The sequence below is a fragment of the Carcharodon carcharias genome, chromosome 8, assembly GCF_017639515.1.
Source record: "Carcharodon carcharias isolate sCarCar2 chromosome 8, sCarCar2.pri, whole genome shotgun sequence".
Lineage (NCBI taxonomy): Eukaryota > Metazoa > Chordata > Chondrichthyes > Lamniformes > Lamnidae > Carcharodon > Carcharodon carcharias.
In genome coordinates this window covers 152,299,389-152,318,127 of record NC_054474.1, presented here as the reverse complement: position 1 = coordinate 152,318,127, position 18,739 = coordinate 152,299,389, and the positions used below count along the sequence as shown (strand labels likewise).

The window sequence follows — 18,739 nt, the reverse complement described above, 5'->3', positions numbered from 1 at the left end:
AAGAAGGGAAAGTAAGTCAACTTCAATAGCCTGTTTGTTCTGCAATGCCCCCATACTGCTCTCGAGCTGTTCATTGGGGAAAATCACCAACTGATATGGCACTACGTCACAGGGATGCTGGGTTCAATCATTGGCCTCTTTGGAACTTAGTGATTTCAGCCCAGTTAGTAGATCATGAGCTCTAGTTGGCTTCCACACCTCCACAATGTCACAGATTTTGTTCTTGATTGCTATACCAACAAAGTCTGCTCTGATGTATGGCAGCATCGTGGTTAAGTTCCTGGACCAATAAGTCAGAGGCCTGGACTAATGACCCAGAGACATGAGCTCAGATTCCATCACTGCAGCTGGAGAAGTTAAATTCTGTTAATTAAGTAAATCTGGAATGAAAAATCAGTACCAGTGATGCGACCATGTAACTACTAGATTGTTGTAAGAACCCATCTGATTCACTAATGCCCTTTAGAACAGGAAACCCAGTGTTCTTACCCAGTCTGGCCTATATGTGATCGATATGAATGTGGTTGACTCTTAACTGCCCTCTGAAATGGCCTAGCCAGCTGCTCAGTTGTACCAAACGGCTAAGCAAAATATAATAAGGATAAAACAGGATGGACCACCTGGCACTGACCTAGACTCAGGATTCGGACCCATGAAGACACACCCTACCCAATAAATTCTGCAGAGTCCTCCTCACTAAAACCTGGAGACTTTGTCCAAAATTGGGAGAGCTGTCCCACACATTAGGCAAGCAACAGCCTGACATAGTCACCCTCAGAATCGCACTGTGCAGAGAATGTCCCAGAGACTTCCATCATCATTCCTGGATATGTCCTGTCCCATTGGTTGGATTGACCCAGTAGAGGTGGCGGCAACACAGTGATATACAAACATAGCCTGGAACTCCTCAACATTGATTCCGGGCCCCATGATATTTCATGGCATTGGGTCAAATATGGGCAAGGAAACCTCCTGCTGATTACCACTTACTGCCCTCCCTCAGCTGATGAATCAGTGCTCCTCCATGCTGAACACCACTTGGAAGAAGCACTGAGGGTGGCAAGGGCAAATAATGTACTCTGGGGAGGGGGCTTCAATGCCCATCACCAAGTGGCTCAGTAACATCACTATTGACCAAGCAGGCTGAGTCCTGAAGGACGTATCTTCCAGACTGGCCTTGTGATAGATGGTGAGAGAACCAACACAAGGGAGAAACCTACTTAACCTACTCTACCTATCTCAGATGGACTAGTGATATAATTACTGTGGCTACAAGAGCAGGTCAGAGGCTAGGAATCCTGCGGCATGTGACTCACCTCCTGACTCCCTGAAGCCATCTAAAAGGCACAAGTCAGGAGTGTGATCGAATACTTTCAGTTTGCCTGGATGAATGCCGGTCCAACAACACACAAGAGGTTTGACACCATCCAAGACAAAGCAGCCCGCTTGATTGGTACCCTATCTACCACCTTCAATATTCACCCCCTCCACCACTGATGCACAGTAGCAGCTGTGTGTGCCATCTACAAGATGCACTGCAGGAATTCACCAAGGCTCCTTCGACAGCACCTTCCAAACCCACAACCTCTACCATCTAGAAGGTCAAGGGCAGCAGATGCATGGGAACACCATCACCTGCAAGTTCTGCTCCAAGTCACACATCATCCTGACTTGGAAATATATCGCTGTTTCTTCATGGTTGCTGAGTCAAAATTCTGGAAATCCCTCCTTATCAGCACTGTGGGTGTGCCTACACCATATGACTGGAGTGGTTTAAGAAGGCCTTCTCAAGGGCAGTTAGGGATGGGCAATAAATGCCGCCTTGCCAGTGATGCCTACATTCTATGAATGAACAAAAAATTGCTTGTGGGATGAGCACAGAAATGCCCCATCTCTGGCACATGGCTGTGCATGTGAATGATATTTTAATTCAGCTGGTACATAAATATTTTTAAAAGTCCTTAACTATTCAAAGTTGCAACCAATCATGAAAGGCTTTCCATCAAATATGCTTTGAGATATGGATTTCTATTATATGGAATTCATTAACTCATTCGGTTCTAATGTATTTAATTATTCAGTCCAAACAAAAACAGCAAAATCTAATTAAAATCAGACATTTTATATGGAAGTTATTGAAGTATCTAAAATGACCTGCTGTCTCTAGTAATCGATTGACTGTGTCTGAGATCTTGATGACCAAATCTGGATAACTCAGGGGGTATTCTGTGCTTAGATCAGGATTTAATTTTCAAGTGTTATACTTGGATCTGATATTATATCCAAGAAAAGTGAATTACAAGTGGGTTGGCTCATTGAATTTTTATCCTTGTATCACCATTTTGTATTTAAATATTTTGCTTGGATCATGAATTGTGTACAGTAGGAGTCAATGGGAAGTGGTTTGGTAGACTGGGATTCTGTTCATCAATCAAAGCTAGACATTTAAATATCCTGCTTGATTAGCAGTTCCACACAGCATGAGCTAACAGGAAGATATTTGGTGCATTGGAATTCCATTCTTCAGTCAGGATTCTGCTTAAGTCAATACGAATTAATCTGGTGTCATGCAGCTTCAACAAACTACCGCTGCTTAAACCTGTTACAGTATTTTGTTACTTTTCCAATTATTTTCTTTTTCACATTAAAATGGAGTCCATCCACACCTTCAGCTGAATGCACAAGATTCCACTGTACTATTCAAATAAGGACAGGGGAGTCTTTTGGTATCCCATTAATATTTGTCCCTCAACCAAAACCGACCAATCATGCAGTTTCACAGAATGGTTACAGCACATAAGGAGGCCATTCAGCATGCAGTGCCTGTGCTGGCTCTCTGAAGGAGCAATTCACCTAATGCCACTTCACTCCATAGCCCTGCACATTTTTTCTTTTTATATAATAATCTAATCCCCTCTTGAGTGCCCCGACCACACTCTCAGGCAGTGCAATCCAGATCCTAACCACTTGCTGCATGAAAAAGTTCTTCCTCATGTTACCATTTCTTCTTTTGCCAAACACCTTAACTCTCTGCCCTCTGGTCCTCGATCCTTCCACCAATGGGAACAGTTTCTCCCTATCTACTCTGTCCGGACCCTTCATGATTTTGAACACCTTGATCAAATCTCTTCTTCTCCTCCTTTTCTCCACGGAAAACTGTCCCAACTTCTCCAATCTATCCACATAACTGAAGTTCCTCATCCCTGGAACCATTCTTGTGCATCTTTTCTGCACTCTAATTCCTTTGCACCCTTCCTAGAGCATGGCACCCAGAACGGGTTGAGGCCAAACAAGTTTAACATAACTTCCTTGCTTTTGTACCCTAGGCCCCTATTAATAAACCCAATATGCTGTATGTTTTATTAACCATGCTCCCAAACTGTCCTATCACCTTCAATCGTTTATGCACAGAAACACTCAGGTCCCTCTGCTCCTGCGCTCCCAAATAAATTAAAGTGGGCATTCATCTTATTTTTACTGATTGTGAGGCCTTATTTTGTGCAAATTAGCATGAGAGCAGTGTCTGCACTTCAAAATTGATTAACTGATTTTTGTAATTGCTCAGATAATTAAGCAGTCTGTACCCACATGCAGCATGACCTGGACAACATCCAAGCTTGGGCTGATAAGTGAAGAATGACACTTGTGCCAAATAATTGGCAGGGAATGACCTTCTCCAACAAGGGAGAGCTTAAATACCTCCTCTTGACTTTCACTGGCATTACCATCATAGAGTGTTCCCCCATCCTACCACCACAATCATTAGTGACCAGAAACCGAACTGGAGCAGCCACCTGAGTGTCATAGCTACTGGAGCAGCTCAGAGGTTGGATAATCAGTGGGAGTGGCTCACCTCCTGACTTCTCAAAGCTTCTCCACCACCTGTAACGCCCCAGTTCGGGGTATGTTGGAATACACTCCATTTACCTGGATGAATACAGCTGCAACAAAATTCCAGAAGCTACACACATCCAGGGTAAAGCACTCTGCTTCATCAGCAACCCATCCATCACCTTCAAATGTCACTCCCTCCTCCACTAGTGCACTATGGCTGCCATGTGCTCTATCTACAAGATGCACTGCATAAGTTAACAAAACCTCTTCAACAGCACTTCCCAAACCCCATGACCTTCACCTCCTGGAAGGACACAGGTAGCAGGCACATGGGAATATCACCTCCTGATTGCAGATTGCACATTATCCCGACTTGAACATGTCGCTGTTCCTTCATCGCCGTTGGGTCAAATTCCAGGAATTTGCATCCTAACTGCATTGTGAGGACACCTTCACCGCACAGAGTGCAGCGGTTTGCCCTTTTTTGTGACACAAATTCATCTCTGTGCCCGTACCCCAATTTATTGCACCACCGGATATCCTGTCATTCAGTCTGTCATAAGAGTCATACAGGAGAGAAGAAGGCCATTCAGCCCATTACATCTGTGCTGGCTCTTCTAAAGACCTAACCAGCAACTCGCCAATAGCACCTTCCAAACCCACAACCTCTACCATCTAGAAGGACAAAGGCAGCAGACACATGTGAACACCACCACCTGCAACTTCCCTCCAAGTCACACAACATTCTGACTTGGAAATATATCGCCGTTCCTTCACTGTCATTGGGACAACTCCCTTCTTAACAACACTGTACATACAGCACATGGACTGCAGCGGTTCCAGAAGGCAGCTCACCATCAAGGGCAATTAGGAATGGTGAACAAATGCTGGCCTTGCCAGCAGCACTCATATCCCAAGGAAAAATGAAAAAAAATCTTTAATGATATTTGTTAAGCCAGAATTTCAAGATTAAGTAGATTTCCTTAACCTGCCAGTAGCCTAACAGTGAAAAAACTAATTGTGACTCGTGGCTCTGTGCTGTACTCTCTTTTTTCCTGCTACCTGATACTAGAAGAGTTATGTCAAAACGTTTTTTTCCTCCTCTTGTTTTAATAACTCACTCTAGCCCCTGGAAGTCAAGTGCCCTGTTCCTGGTCCATTTTAATTCTTTTGTTCCCCTTTAAGTCAATATGTCAATCGTTAGCTCTCGAGTTAGCAAGATCTTAGTTTCTACAATTTGCTCCATCCCCTGCATGGTGCACAGGAGACAAAGATCTGCACAACTGGCATCTCGTATAAATTGCTGCTGACAAAACCTATGGGTGCCACAGAAATCGTGTGTTAGAGTGTAACAGAGATGGGAACAATCCACCCCTTCTCAAAACAGCAACGAGACATGGAAACATTAGATTAGAGACTGGAACAGTTTTTTTGAATCAAAACAGCATATTAATGTTACTTACTTTGACCTTGTCACGATTTCATTGTTTTAACTTGTTCACCAAACATTCGACTGTTGAGAATGAACTCGATCGTCTCTGTTGTTGTAGGGTATCCCGGGACCTTCAGGCCCTCCAGGAGCAAAAGGAGTCCCAGGAGAGCCCGTAAGTACCTTTATAATTGCTTAATACGACCCCAGCTGCATGAAAGAAGTGTTTGATAGGGAGAGAGAAGATCCATTTGTACCTAAAATCTACAGATAGGAAGTTTGAAGAAACTGTACTGTAATATCTGTGAGCAGGTTGCAGTCCCTGTAACCAAATCCATATTCCAGAAACGCCAGTATACCAAAGATATCTAACTCTGCATTTGGACATATTCATACAAGGGCTTAGACTTCAGTAAACAGGGGTTGGCTAAAAGATCGCCTGCAGGAGAAGAGATATGGGAAGCTGCATCGTTAGTAATGGGCAGACATTTGAGATCGATAAAGCTCACTGAGGGGCAGCAGCAGAAGCCAATCATGCTCCTGTCATAAACCCTGGAATCTGACTTGAGAGCTGGCAACTCATAGCATTGCTCTGGCTGTAAGTCTTACACAAGACAGATAGCTGGCTGTCTCCCTTATGTCGTAGAAAGGGGACTTGGGCATTGAGTTACATGTACTGGTGTGCATGACTCTGCACCATAACCTGTCCACAAAAGATGGGGTTTCTCTCTAACCTGCCAAAAAGCTACGATATTGAGTCACTGAATGAATATTGACTTCACAGAATACAGGAGTTTCAGGTAGTGAAGGCAGAACCAGGCATATTTAAGGATTTCTACTCTTTCATCTGTTTTTCCAGTGCCTTCATGACTTGCTTTCCTCAGGACAATCAGATGTGATTCTCTAGATGCTAAATGTATGAGAGGAGTGTTTGCCCTTATCCTTGCTTTTATCACCTCTGAATTTCTCCAGTACCCTCCTGTCAGACGCCAATGCTCCAGTTTCTACCAATTCCATTTTGCAATTTAAAATTGAGCTGCCCGAATCCTGTCCCGCACTAAACTGCACTTGCCCTTCATTCCTCACTTGCTGTCTGTCACCCACCACATTAAATTTAAAATCCTCATCCTTGTCTTCAGATTTCTCCATGGCATTGCTCCACCATATTTCCTCCCAGACCCTTCAGCCATCTGACACTGACCCTCTCCCCACCTACATCTCGCCATTGATAGCCAAGCCTTCAACCACATTGGCCCCACTTTCTGGAACTCACTGCCTATTACACTTTGTCTCTCCACTTCAATTTACATTTTTTAAAAATCAACACCCATTTTTCTTGACCATATTTGGTCCCTTCCTGTTCCTCATTTAGTTGCTGCCCTTTGGCGTTGTCATCCATATATATCCCATTGACATGCAACTGTAACTCACTCAACTCTGCCTACTGCCATCAGACTGGTGCCTGACATCAGCAATGGATGAACTGTAACTTCCTCCAGCTAAACATGGGACAACTGATGCTGTTGACCCCACCCCTGACCCTTCCCACTGTCTGCGAGTAAACCCGACAGCTGGCAACCATGTCTTTCTGTCTGACCTTGTATCCTCTCTATTGCAAGGGCCATCTACTTTTGCCTCTGTAATATTGTTACCTCCATCCCCACCTTAGTCTATTTGTCACTGAAACCTTCATTCATGCCCCTGTTGCCTCTAGACTTCATTATTCCAATTCTCTCCAGACTAACCTCGCATTCCCCACCTTCCATTGACTTTCACCTCATCCAAAACTCTTCTGTCCATGATGTATTCTACACCAAGTCATGCTCACCCATCATATCCATCCTCACTGACTGACATTGCCTCCTCTCCTGCACACCTTCAAATTTGAAATTCTCATCCTTTAGTTCAAATCCCTCAATAGCATCATCCCTTCCTATCCCTGGACCCTCAAGCCCTTTAATGCCCCCCACCCCCAGCCCCACTCCCTGCCAACCCTTCCACAAAATGAAAATTCCTCTGAGTCTGGTTCTTGTGCATCCCTCAATCCTGATTCATGCCTTCCACCCACCAAGATTCCATTCCCTGGAAGTCCTTCGCCAAACCCCTCCACATCGTCATCTCCCAATCTTTTGGTTAGCCCTCATAATCTTTCTGTTTTTTGGCTCAGTACGTTCCTAAGGAGCATCTGAGGGTTTTCTTTTAATGTTAAACACACTATTAAATGCAAGTTGTTGTTGACAACAACCAAACTTTTGGTCCCCTCTCCTAACTCATCCGCTTTGGCGGGCACTCTGTTTATCCATACCTTTCTCCCCCTATTAACACTAAATAAATACAAGCGCTTGTTGTTGCCACAATAATGGAGCAGAGATCATTATCATTATTATCAACCTTTCTGGCCAGAGTTACTCACATGATCTTCTCAGGACTGAAAATAATACAACATCCACGCCCATTATACACTTATTAATGCAGCTTGTCACGAAAGAAGCAAACAATTCTGCCTTATCCATTGAAATGTGATACATCTTCAAAAAAATGATGTGAAATTCATTCTTGTATCCTCCCCAACAATATGCCTCAACCCAGCTTTACTCCCCTACTACAACAGTTTCCACCATCCTTATGATCTCTCTGAATAAAACTGCCAACTAAATGATTGTGGGTAGTTATCTCTGGAGGGTCATACCCACTTGGAATTGGTTACAATAACTGTTTTTCTTTAAGTTAATTGAACTAGTCACTTGGTAGTGCAGAACTTGAATATTACTAAAAAGTGAGACATGTTACCAAAGCTTTTCATCAGGACAAATGCAGGAATGTCAAATTTCAAAATATCACAACAATTTATATGACAGCAGAAAAGGAAGCTGATTGGTTGGCAATTCAACTCTGATTGGTCGAAGAATTGTCATGGAGAAAGAAATCCCAAACTATAGGTGCCTCAATCCCCTGGGTATTTCAAAGAAGGCACAAGGCTTGAACATGCTCCCTCTGTTTTCAGAGAACGCGGGCCTGCGTATGAATGTATGTCACCTCTAGCAAGTGTAAATGAGCCATGTTATGAGTTTAAAATGCTAGTGTAGCTATTACCTTAATGCCTTATTGACTAAAGGATGTATGACACAATGTCTGAAAGTTTAAAAAAAATCTGAAATGCTTCAATGATGGTGTCATTCAGTGCAGTACGTTCTCTCTCAAAATGTATCAAGCTGTACAGCGTGGTCATTACAACCAAGTGAACAATACAAAGGGTTATCACTACAATTAAAACCAGCTGTGTGGGCTCACTTTGGTAATTGATGCCTGCTAGAGTCCTCTGGTCAGTCATTTGTACCTGAACATTTATCACCAGCCAATACTGTTCAATAGAAATTTCTTCATAAGCAAGCAAAGGCTTAAATTGTGAAAATATTTTAACTCCCTTATTTGTTTTCCCAGGGACCATCTGGGCCGGAGGGTGTAATTGGTGTGCTGGGGGAGATGGGACCAAAGGTAAAATTAAAACAATCATTTTAAAAAAGAACTGCATTTTCTGATGTACATGGCAATGCTTTGAAAGTGAATTTTTTTTTAATGTCCAGTATCAGTACAATATTTTTACTGGCCAGATGCAGTGAGAGTTGATGAAGTGCTATCTCTCTCTATACTGTCTCAATAGTGTGTTATAAAACTACCCCCAGATTAGCACCCAGGACAATATCAATATGGCATTCCCATTGGTCCACATTGTCTTGCTCTAAAACAAGGGGATTGTTTAGTTAATTGCTTCATTACAGACAGTTTGTGCTTTAGGCTAAAGTCCATTAGAACTGCTCCACTGCGGCTGGCCAAGTTAATTTAACTTTAGATTTTGGACGTTTACCTGGAAGATCATCGTTTCTACGTTGGATTTTAACCCGAGACCCAGACATGAAGGGACAGTATCTGAAAAGCTGTGTGACACAGCAGGGAGGCTTGTGGGGTTGTGGACATGCAGTCGGGTGTACTCATAGCGCCTGTCCAACGTGACAGTCCACAGGCTGCGGGTACTTTCAGGCTCGTTAACATTTCCTCAGCAGGCTGTTAACGCCAGGCGTCCCACTGCAGCTCGGGAAGAAAACCAGCCAGCTGCTGGACGCAGGTGAGGCCTGTTGGGAGGGTGAGCTCATGTCCAGGACGGGATGGGAAGAAAATGGTCTAGCCACAGGCCAGAATATTTTTGTGGGGCCAGGACAAACACTCCTCCTTCTTCCAGCACCAGAAAAAACCTTCAACTAAAAGAAAAGCTTACCTTTCGGGAGAGGCCTCCAGCAGCCTCTTTTCAGACCCCAGTTAGGCCACAGGATGCCTGGATGAGCTGCGACTGGCATGGGCCACACACGCATCCTTTGCCCAGTTCTCCTTGAAAGTTACAATCGGGGTCCCACAGAAAAGAAAAAAAAAGAACTTGCATTGAAATCGTGCCTTTCCCAACCGCAGGATGCCCCAAAGCGCATTACAGCTAAAGAAGTATTTGTTAAGCATAGTCACCGTTGTGATGTAGGAAACAGCTTGTGCACAGCAAGCTCCCACAAACAGCAGTGTCAATTTCAGTGATGTTGATTAAGGGATAAGTATTGGCCAAGGCTTCAGGAAGAACTCCCCTGCTCTCCTTCAAAATAATGCCATTGGATCTTTTATGTCCACCTGAGAGAGCAGACAGGGCCCCAGTTTTAATGTCTCATCCTAAAGACAGCAGCTTCAATGGTACAGCACTCCCTCGGTACTCCACTGGAGTGTCAGCCTAGATGATGCGCTAATATCCCTGTAACCACAAACCTCTGACTCACCTGCAAGGCTCTTGATGACTGAGCTATGGTTGACCACAGGTATAGGACCCCAAAGTGCGCATCTAAGCAGCGTCGTACCCGTGTTTGGCGGGAGTGAGGTACCCACTTGTAGGCCGGCCTGAAAGTTGAATCAAGGGGACAAATCTGTAAGGTTCCCACCAAACTTTCATCTCCAGGTCACTCATTATTCAAGTCAGAAACTGCAGGAATGAAGGTTCACCCCTTAATCTCTACAAACTCTTATTCCCAAAACGTTCTCTGAATAAAGGACAAGACCTCAGTAGAAATGCAATTGAAAACAATGTGACTTAAGATGTGAAGGCATCAGAGAAAGTGCAGAAAAGATTCACAAGAATGGTTCCAGGGATGAGGTAATTCAGTTATGGAGATAGATTGGAGAAGTTGGAGCTATTTTCCTCGGAGAAGAGAAGGTTGAGAGGAGATTTGATAAGAGGTATTCACAATCATGAAGGGTCTGGACAAAGTGGATTGGGAAAAGCCATTCCCACTGGTGGAAGGATTGAGAACAAGATGGCACAGATTTATGATAATTGGCAAAAGAGGTAATGAAGACCTGAGGAGAAATATTTTCATGCACCAAGTGTTTAAGGTCCGGAATGCGCTGCCTGAGAGTGTGATGGAGGCAGGTCCGATCAAGGCATTTAAGAGGCAATTAGATTATTATCTGAAAATGCAGAATGTGCAGAGTTACACAAGAATTAGAAGCAGGAGTAGGCCATCTGGCCCCTCAAGCCTGATCTGCCATTCAATATAATCATGGCTGATCTGATTGTGATCTGAACACCACTTTTCTGTAGCCCCCATAACCCTTGACTTCCTTGTCGATCAAAAATCTGTCTAACTCAGTCTTGACTATATTCAATGACCCGGCCTCCACAGCTCTGTTGGGAAGGATTTTCATTCCTCCTCATTTATTTAACTTCAACTGGTCAAGTTGATAGACAATCAATCCTTCCCAACTTGTATTATTTAGATTACCAAACCAGGATATACAATTGTGTTCCCCATCCCAAGCTGTGACCAGTTACTCTGAAAATAGTGGCTGGGAAAAGCTGGGGGAATGGCACGAGGTGCTTTGTTCGTTTGAGGGACTGAGTGGCCTCCTCCTGTGCTGTAACAATTCTACAAAGAGTTAGTGCGCGCATGGTGCCCTCTGCATCCTGACAGTATCAAGCAAAGCAGAGGAGGATGTGTTTTGACATGTTGTGCTATTTAGTTCCAACCTTGGCTTCAGCTACAGCAGACTTTCTATATCAGTCCTTCTCAGTTGCTGTTCTGGACACCAAACTGAATCCGATTGCCACAGATTCCATTTACATTCAAGTCATAATATTGGACATTTTCACTGAAGGCTGTTTCTGACTTTTTTTTTTGCTCTCTGTTTTTCAGGGGATTCCTGGCCCTATTGGTGAGCCTGGACTCCCAGGTGAACCAGGAGAGAAGGTATGACTTTCTAATCATCCCTGACTGATTTTCTATGGATAATGGGGGCTTTTGTTTTGAAGCCTGGCTCTCTCATTACAACCCAGTCCAACTGGGCAGTCAGACAGAATAAGCCAGAGTTTCTACAGCAGGCTCCATTCTTTCTGAAAAGGCGGGCAGAGTCTTTCTCACAGTAACCCTCTGTGTGCACTGAGTTTCTTTGCAGCTACTAAAATATGCACCTGTTTTCTATCAGATAAAAATTGATTTTCAGGAAGTGTCGAATTCTGAATGATAGAAAGCAAAATTAGAGAAATATAGAGAGTGCCTACTTCTTCAACAGAGATATGCTTAAGCAAGAGTTCTCAGGCAGGAAGAATTTTCCAACTCCAAAGTTTCCATTTCCACAGCCTGAATACTGGCTTCCAGTAAAGTTTACATGGCACCAGATGTGAAATCTGCAGCAGCGGAAATTTCTGAATAGCTATTATCAAATGTACATTAATATATGCTTGTAACAAGTTTATCCCTGATGGCTGTGATAAGTGATGCAAGTCCTCACGTGTTAGCAAACATTGCTTTCCCTGCTCCTTTTCACCCTGTACTCTTCAAAGGCTTTAATGAGTTAAATTTGCTGCCTTGAATTAGCCTAGGAACTTATGCCCATTGAGGTTGTTCTGTCTTTCAACTAGGTTGTGGTTCATCTGTACCTCAGCTCTATTTACCCACCTTTTGGTGCATATTACTTGATATTCTTGCCTAATAAAAATTTATTGATCGCATCTTGAGAATTCCAATTAACTCGATTCCAGACTTTGCAATAAAGTGCTTCCTAATTTCACCCTAAATGGCCTGAGTCTGATTTTAAGAATACGCACTCTTGTACTGGATTCTCCCAACAGAGGAAATAGCTTGTTGTGTTTAACATTTATCATTTTAAACACCTTTATTAGATTATCCTTCACTTTCTAAACTCAAGGGAATATTAGCCAACTTTATCCAACCTGACGTTATAATTTAACCTGTTAAATCCTGGTATGGCTCTGGTGAATCAGTCACCTCACCCTTTCCAATGCCTGTATAAATTTCCTGAGGTGCCCAAAGCTGAATACAGAATTTCAGATGTGGTCTAGTCTGGTCAAGATTACAGCTGAAGCATCACTTCCTCACTTCTGAATTCCAGTCTCCTTGTCATAACAGCCAACATTCCATTAATCTTTTTGACCACTTTTTGTATCTGTAAGCTAGACCTGAATGGTTTTCTATATGGATGTCTAAATCCCTTTGCTTCTTTACAGCTCCTATAGTTTCTTGCTGTTAAGAAAATATTCCAGTGTGTCTGACTCAGCTGTGTGGAGGACCTCACATTTCCCCACACTCAATCGTCCCAGATTTCCACTACGTGCAGCAGCGGGCGGGGGAAAAAAAACATTTTACCCACCAGCTGCAATGGCGGCTTTTCATACCGTATCATCCCAATCCCGCTTCATTGATCATGCATTCCCAGGAAACATGTCATTTCAGTGGCAGGTGGGCTCCGATTCGCCCGCACGCTGACACCTCACTGCTTCATCACGCCGGGCGCCATATTTAAAGTACAGCCCAGGACTGCTGCAAAGAGGACATGGTCCCAAAAGGCAAGAAGATTGCAGCCCCCAGGTGCCCCTCGAGCACCTTTTGGACGCCATGGAAGCCAGCCATGATGTCCTTTACCCCCGCTTTGGCCGCAAGAGGGGCAGAAATAATTACCACCTTGGCTTGGGAGGTGGTGGCTGTGGGGATCAGTACCAGTTCTGCACAGAAGAGGTTGGCCATCCAATGCAGATAGAAGATGAGTGATCTTATCTGTGCTGGCAGGATATGGCAACCATCTCAGCACTCAAACTTACATACTGAAGCCCATCACATATTCACTGGCATCTTGCTCACTGCCAGCTCAAGGAACATCACAACTCACTCTCACACACATACCCTTACATCTCCATCTGGCCTTATCTCCTCTGGAGACTGCCTCCTCAGCCCTCAACATCTTGAGACCACTTGCACAGATCAATCTGTGCCCCCACACACACCTTGAGATAACCCCACCTCCCTAGTACAGCCCTCACCTTGCTGCCTCTTCCCTTACCTGAGGCCACTTCTCCCCCTTCCCCAACCAATCCCTACCTTGCAGTCATTGGAAAGGTGGAGTAGGTAGGTAGAAACCTGCCCGTGGGCACCCTAAAAGTGATGCGGTGCTATCTGTGAAGCCTGGCACTGATGACTGCGGGTGCTGCCCAAAGCAAGATAGGCAAACAAACCTCGAAGTCCCAAGCAAAGTGCAGCCTGCCAGGGTGCACATCACTTATGTACTGTTGTGAAACGCTGACTTGTTCGGATAATCCAACATGGGGCAATGATTCTGGCGAGCTGGGCTTATAATGATATGCAGATCTATTACAATGAGGTTCCTGATGCCTGATGGCGGGAAACATGGCCGGAGATAGGCACAGCGGACAATTGCAAACTGGTTTCACGACACCGTGAAACCGATTTTTCGCCTTTGCGCTATATTGTCTGCTCACGCTGCCAATCACGCCCGCCACCAACGGGCATGGAAAATTCCGCCAATTCACTTAGACTGTCCAAGCCCCTTCGTAACTTCATCTTCCCATCCACTCAACTTACTGTGCCTCCTAACTTAGTGTCCTGTGCAAGCATGGATATACAACTCTCCATTCCATTCCTTCATTAATACATAGGCTGAAAATTTGAGACCCCAATGTTGGTCCTTGGAAAGTACAATTTACTACATCCTGCAAATCTCTACCTTCTGTTTTTCACAAATAAATTACTGTTCCATGTCACATGGCTGCCTCCAATTCCATGCACTCTTACTTTTGCCAACAATCTCTTGTGCAGAACCTACCAAATGCTGTCTGGAAGTCCATATGGACATTACCCATAAACTCTTCCCTATCCATCAGGCTAGCAAACCAGCATTAATTTGGAATAATGAAAAGAGTTTGAATCTTAACTAGATTGCAGTTTTTATTTCCTTCTGTAAAATTCAAGGACGTAATGTGGCTATTTTGGGGAATTAATTTTCACGCCTCAATTTTGTAAGTGCCAGGTAGTATTATTTTAATTATTATGAATCACACAAGTGGATCAGTTTGACTCTGTTATTTGCTTTCATGAAAAACGCAAAATCTTTTATAAAATTTATAAAGATGTTAATGCTCCTTTAAAGTCCTCCGTGTCCAAAAATAAACACAGTTATTCTGCCAGTAAGCTGAAGCTATTTTGGAAGAGACCCTAGTTGCTGTTTACTTCACTTGTTGAAAACTATGAGGGCACATGAGAGTAATGCTGTCCAAAGCTGAGTATTTTATAAGTGTCTTTATGTTTGCAATGTTTAAGGGTTGGAGCTTATACAGAGTTGCATTAAAAACCAAGTTGAAGTTAAAATATTTTGATGTAAATCCTGCATGAGATTATAGTTGTTTTTATAGTCATTTGGTAGGACAGAACTTGAGTATTGCTGAAAAAGGCACATGCTGTCAAAGCTTTTTGTCTTGCACTCATCAGGACAATTGGCAAGAATACCAAGTTGTAAAGGGAATGACAATTTACGCTGCATGAGAGTATATGCTAATCATGGGCTGAATTTTCCCCCCGTCAGGGGGGTTGTGCAGGAGTGGGCAGGAGCGAGGACAAACCCAATTGGCGCCCCCTTTCAGGTGCACGTGCAGGAGGGGGGGTTGGGGGGTCCCTCAGTTGGGGCCTGCGCACAAAAGAGCTCAGAGATCTCCCCAAGGTACGGAGGTGCCTCAGGGAGATTGGTTTCGGTGCTGAAGTTTGAAATAAAGGTTTGTAACACTTTTACAACACTATCACATGAGCTGGGACATGTCAAAGAATAAAAGTATAAATTTTTATTACATTTTAAAACACTCCATGAAACCTCATCCCACCCGTGGATGAGGTTTCATGAGAAATGCGAGGGCCACCTGGGCTCTTCGCCAGCCCACCAACCTTAAGGTTGGACGGGAAGCATTCTTAACAGCTTCAATGACTTTCTTAAGGGCCTTCATAAGCCTTTGACAGTTCAGCGGAAGTGCAGCTGACACGGATGCACGCCCACCGAACTGACAATGTAAATGGCGCGTGGTGACCTCGGGGTGCCCGCCCGACATCACCGCGCGTCATTTTACGCATCAGCGAGTGAGACCCGCCCCCCACTCGCCGGTGGGAAAATTCTTCCCTCTATGTTTTTATGCTAATCACGTCAGGTTTATAGCCCCGGGTCACGACATTCTGATTTAAATAATTCTGAATGGATGGACCAGCAGACCTTTTCTTATCTTCAGTTTCATTTGTTCATACATATAAAATGTTAAATCCACTTTCTATTGTAAATAATATGTTAATCTTGGGGCAAATTTTCAATTAAACAGGCATATGTTAAAGCTGATGTAACCCTAACTTAAATCCACCCCAAAAGACTGAAATCGTGCTAAGCGCATGGTTGCAAAAAGCAAAAAGAAACATCTCCAGCATTCCCTGTTTTTTCATTTTATATTTAAAAAGCAGTTTTCCTAATATCGGTTGGCCTACTCGCTATCCAGTTCACAATCATCAGCAGCAAAAGGTGCATTCTTAAAATGTGCCCACAAGGTAGGAGGTTTTTGTGACTTCTCCCCACATCACAGCAGCAGGATGCCTTGTTGAGAAGGAACCTCACATTATGCAACAGGCATAGATTCTGGCAGATGAGCTTCAATCCACATTGGCATGCAAGTTGGGTAGAGGTTCCAACACAACGCTCCATCTAGTTCCTTCATCCCTTCTGTTTGATTTGGATTTGAACCAAGAGGTGCAAACTGTTTTGCCACCACATTCCACACAGTTCCTGATGAGTACCTACTGTCAGTGTAAGAGCATAAAATAGGAGCAGGCATGGACTCTTTGGCATCTCGAGTCTGTGCTGCCATTCAGTAAGGTCATGTCTGATCTTCTGCCTCAGCTCCACTTCCCCTTCCGCTCCCCATCTCCATTGATTTTCTGAGAGATCAAAAATCTATTCATCCCCGTGAGTCTATTCAATGATGGAGAATCCACAACCCTGTGGGGTAAAAAATTCCAAAGTTTCACAACCCTCCAAGTGAAAAAATTTCTCCTCATCTCAGCCTGAAATGTTTGACCTCTTATCCTGAGACTGTGCCCCCGTGTTCTAGATTCCCCGACCAGTGGAAACAACCTCTCGGTGTCTACCCAGTCGAGCTCCTTCAGAATGTTTCAGTGAGATCACCTTTCATTATGTTTAGAAAGGCATTGTTGGCAATCAGTTAGACATCGAAAACCCACACGGGTGACTGAAAGGAAAGACAATATTGTCTATTTATTTTTAACATTATGAAAATAATATTTAATGTGACCTTGTGAACGGCAAGGTTTTGTTTATTTTCACATTTGGAACATAACAGTGCGGCTTTGCACGTCTAGAGAATGCATGTTAGCAAATGTTAGGACGTCCAGCTATACTCTAGACTGTTCCTTGGCTGTACTTGGTAAGGGAGGCAGTGGTGCAGTGGGAACATCACTGGACTTTGCCCAATTATGAGGGTGTGTGATGGTTCTGGCTGGGCCAGTACTGAAACCAGCTATTAAAAGGTACACAGAGCAACTTAACAAAATACTCTTCCTTCCTTCGGTATTCCTGCTCTTCCGGTGGAAAAATATTCAGCCTGGCACTGGTGTATCTGCATCATTATGTAGAGGATCGCAGATGTAAACATTATTCCTATCACTTCTGTGCTGTGAACGTCTATGATCCTAAATCCAAACACTAAGATCAGTTAGCTTTCGCAATGCTAGTTGCATGTAAATTAATGAGAGAAGGGATTTAAACTTTATGGGCAGTGTTGTGCGAAGCTTGTAAGACTGGGAAACATGGCAGGCGGGGTGATTTAGTTAGGCAGGGGCCGAAGCCTTGGTTTCGCAATGGTGGACTGCGGAGATTAAGTCACTAGCGTAGCAATGGCAGGTCAGGCCTCACGCCTTCCTGTTGTGGGTTCCTACTTGTCATACGTCTGCACGTCATGAATAATCATTGTGTTCAGACTTTCTGAAGTGAAGTCCTGCCTTCAAGATAAAGGGCGTGGCGATTCCCGCGGTGGGCGGGACCAGAAAGCCCCGCCCAAAGCCAGCGGCATAGGGGAATCTTGCGGCAGCCGGGAACCTCACGGTTTCTTTGTTCGAAGGTGGTGCGCAACCGTCAGCTTGGTGCAGCTGTGTCTGAGGTCAGCGATTTTCTTTGTTGGACTCTGCGGCACCAGGGAGGGGGAGGGGAGCAGGAGAATGGCAGCTTGCATGGAGGCTTGGGACCAGCAAGGGTGAGTCGGTGGTGGGGGAGTGGGTATTAGGGGCATAGAGAAGTGGCAGAGGGATCCGAGGGAGGACAGACAGTGGGGCTGGGGGCTTGGAGGAGTGAAGTGGGAAAGAGCTGGCATCCTGGGTGTGGTGGGGGTGGTGGTGAATGACAGTAAATAATAAGGTAGAGAGTGATGGGGGTGGGGGAGCAGCTTGAGGTGGGGGTGAGGGTCACAATATGTTGAATTGAGATAATAATGAGATTACTGAGGCAGTGGGGTTTGGCAAGTTTTGGCCGTGATGCTGGGCCTCCCTACTTGACCAGGAGGATTTTTTTTTATAGCCCGCCCATTACTTGCTGCATTGTCAGCGGGCGGTGTGTTTCAACAATGAAAATCTTCCTCCACCGCGTAATCGCACATGTCTCGAGCGTTTAGTTCCGTACACAATTCTGGTTCCGCCGTTGGGAATAGCGCACCACAGATAGAACAGTGTCCTACGTGTGGCCTCAGAGACCCCGTGATATAGACTTATGTGGCCCCCAAGGACAAAAAGTTTCCATTAGGGCAACATTCACTAATTTAAAAATTGGACACTTTCCAGTAGGGTGTGTTGAATCTTTTACAGGAAAGTACAACAGGCTTTTTTCTTTGTCATACAGAGGTTGCTTTGATGATATTTTTTGAGATGTTAAGCTTAGAATCTGTTGGATGTTACCACGTTACATGATGCAACCCTTAATAACGCAGTTATTATCTGCAGGCAAGAGTCATTGGGCGGGATTCTCCGCCCCCCCCCACCAACCCTCTGCCCGCCACTGGGATCGCCAGGCCCTGCCGAAAGTCAATGGGCTTCTGTCTGGGCCACT

General features: G+C 44.4%; 1 protein-coding gene across 2 annotated transcripts in view; it reads left to right on the top strand.

Annotated features, from left to right (window-relative positions):
* The window catches only part of col27a1b (collagen, type XXVII, alpha 1b), a 598,999-nt gene that overhangs the window by 432,871 nt on the left and 147,389 nt on the right, over positions 1 to 18,739 (top strand). For both annotated transcript variants that reach the window (XM_041193458.1, XM_041193459.1), the window contains exons 32-34: positions 5,385 to 5,438; positions 8,705 to 8,758; positions 11,485 to 11,538. In XM_041193458.1, the coding sequence (XP_041049392.1) occupies positions 5,385 to 5,438; positions 8,705 to 8,758; positions 11,485 to 11,538 (162 nt within the window). The remainder of the gene's footprint in view (positions 1 to 5,384; positions 5,439 to 8,704; positions 8,759 to 11,484; positions 11,539 to 18,739) is intronic.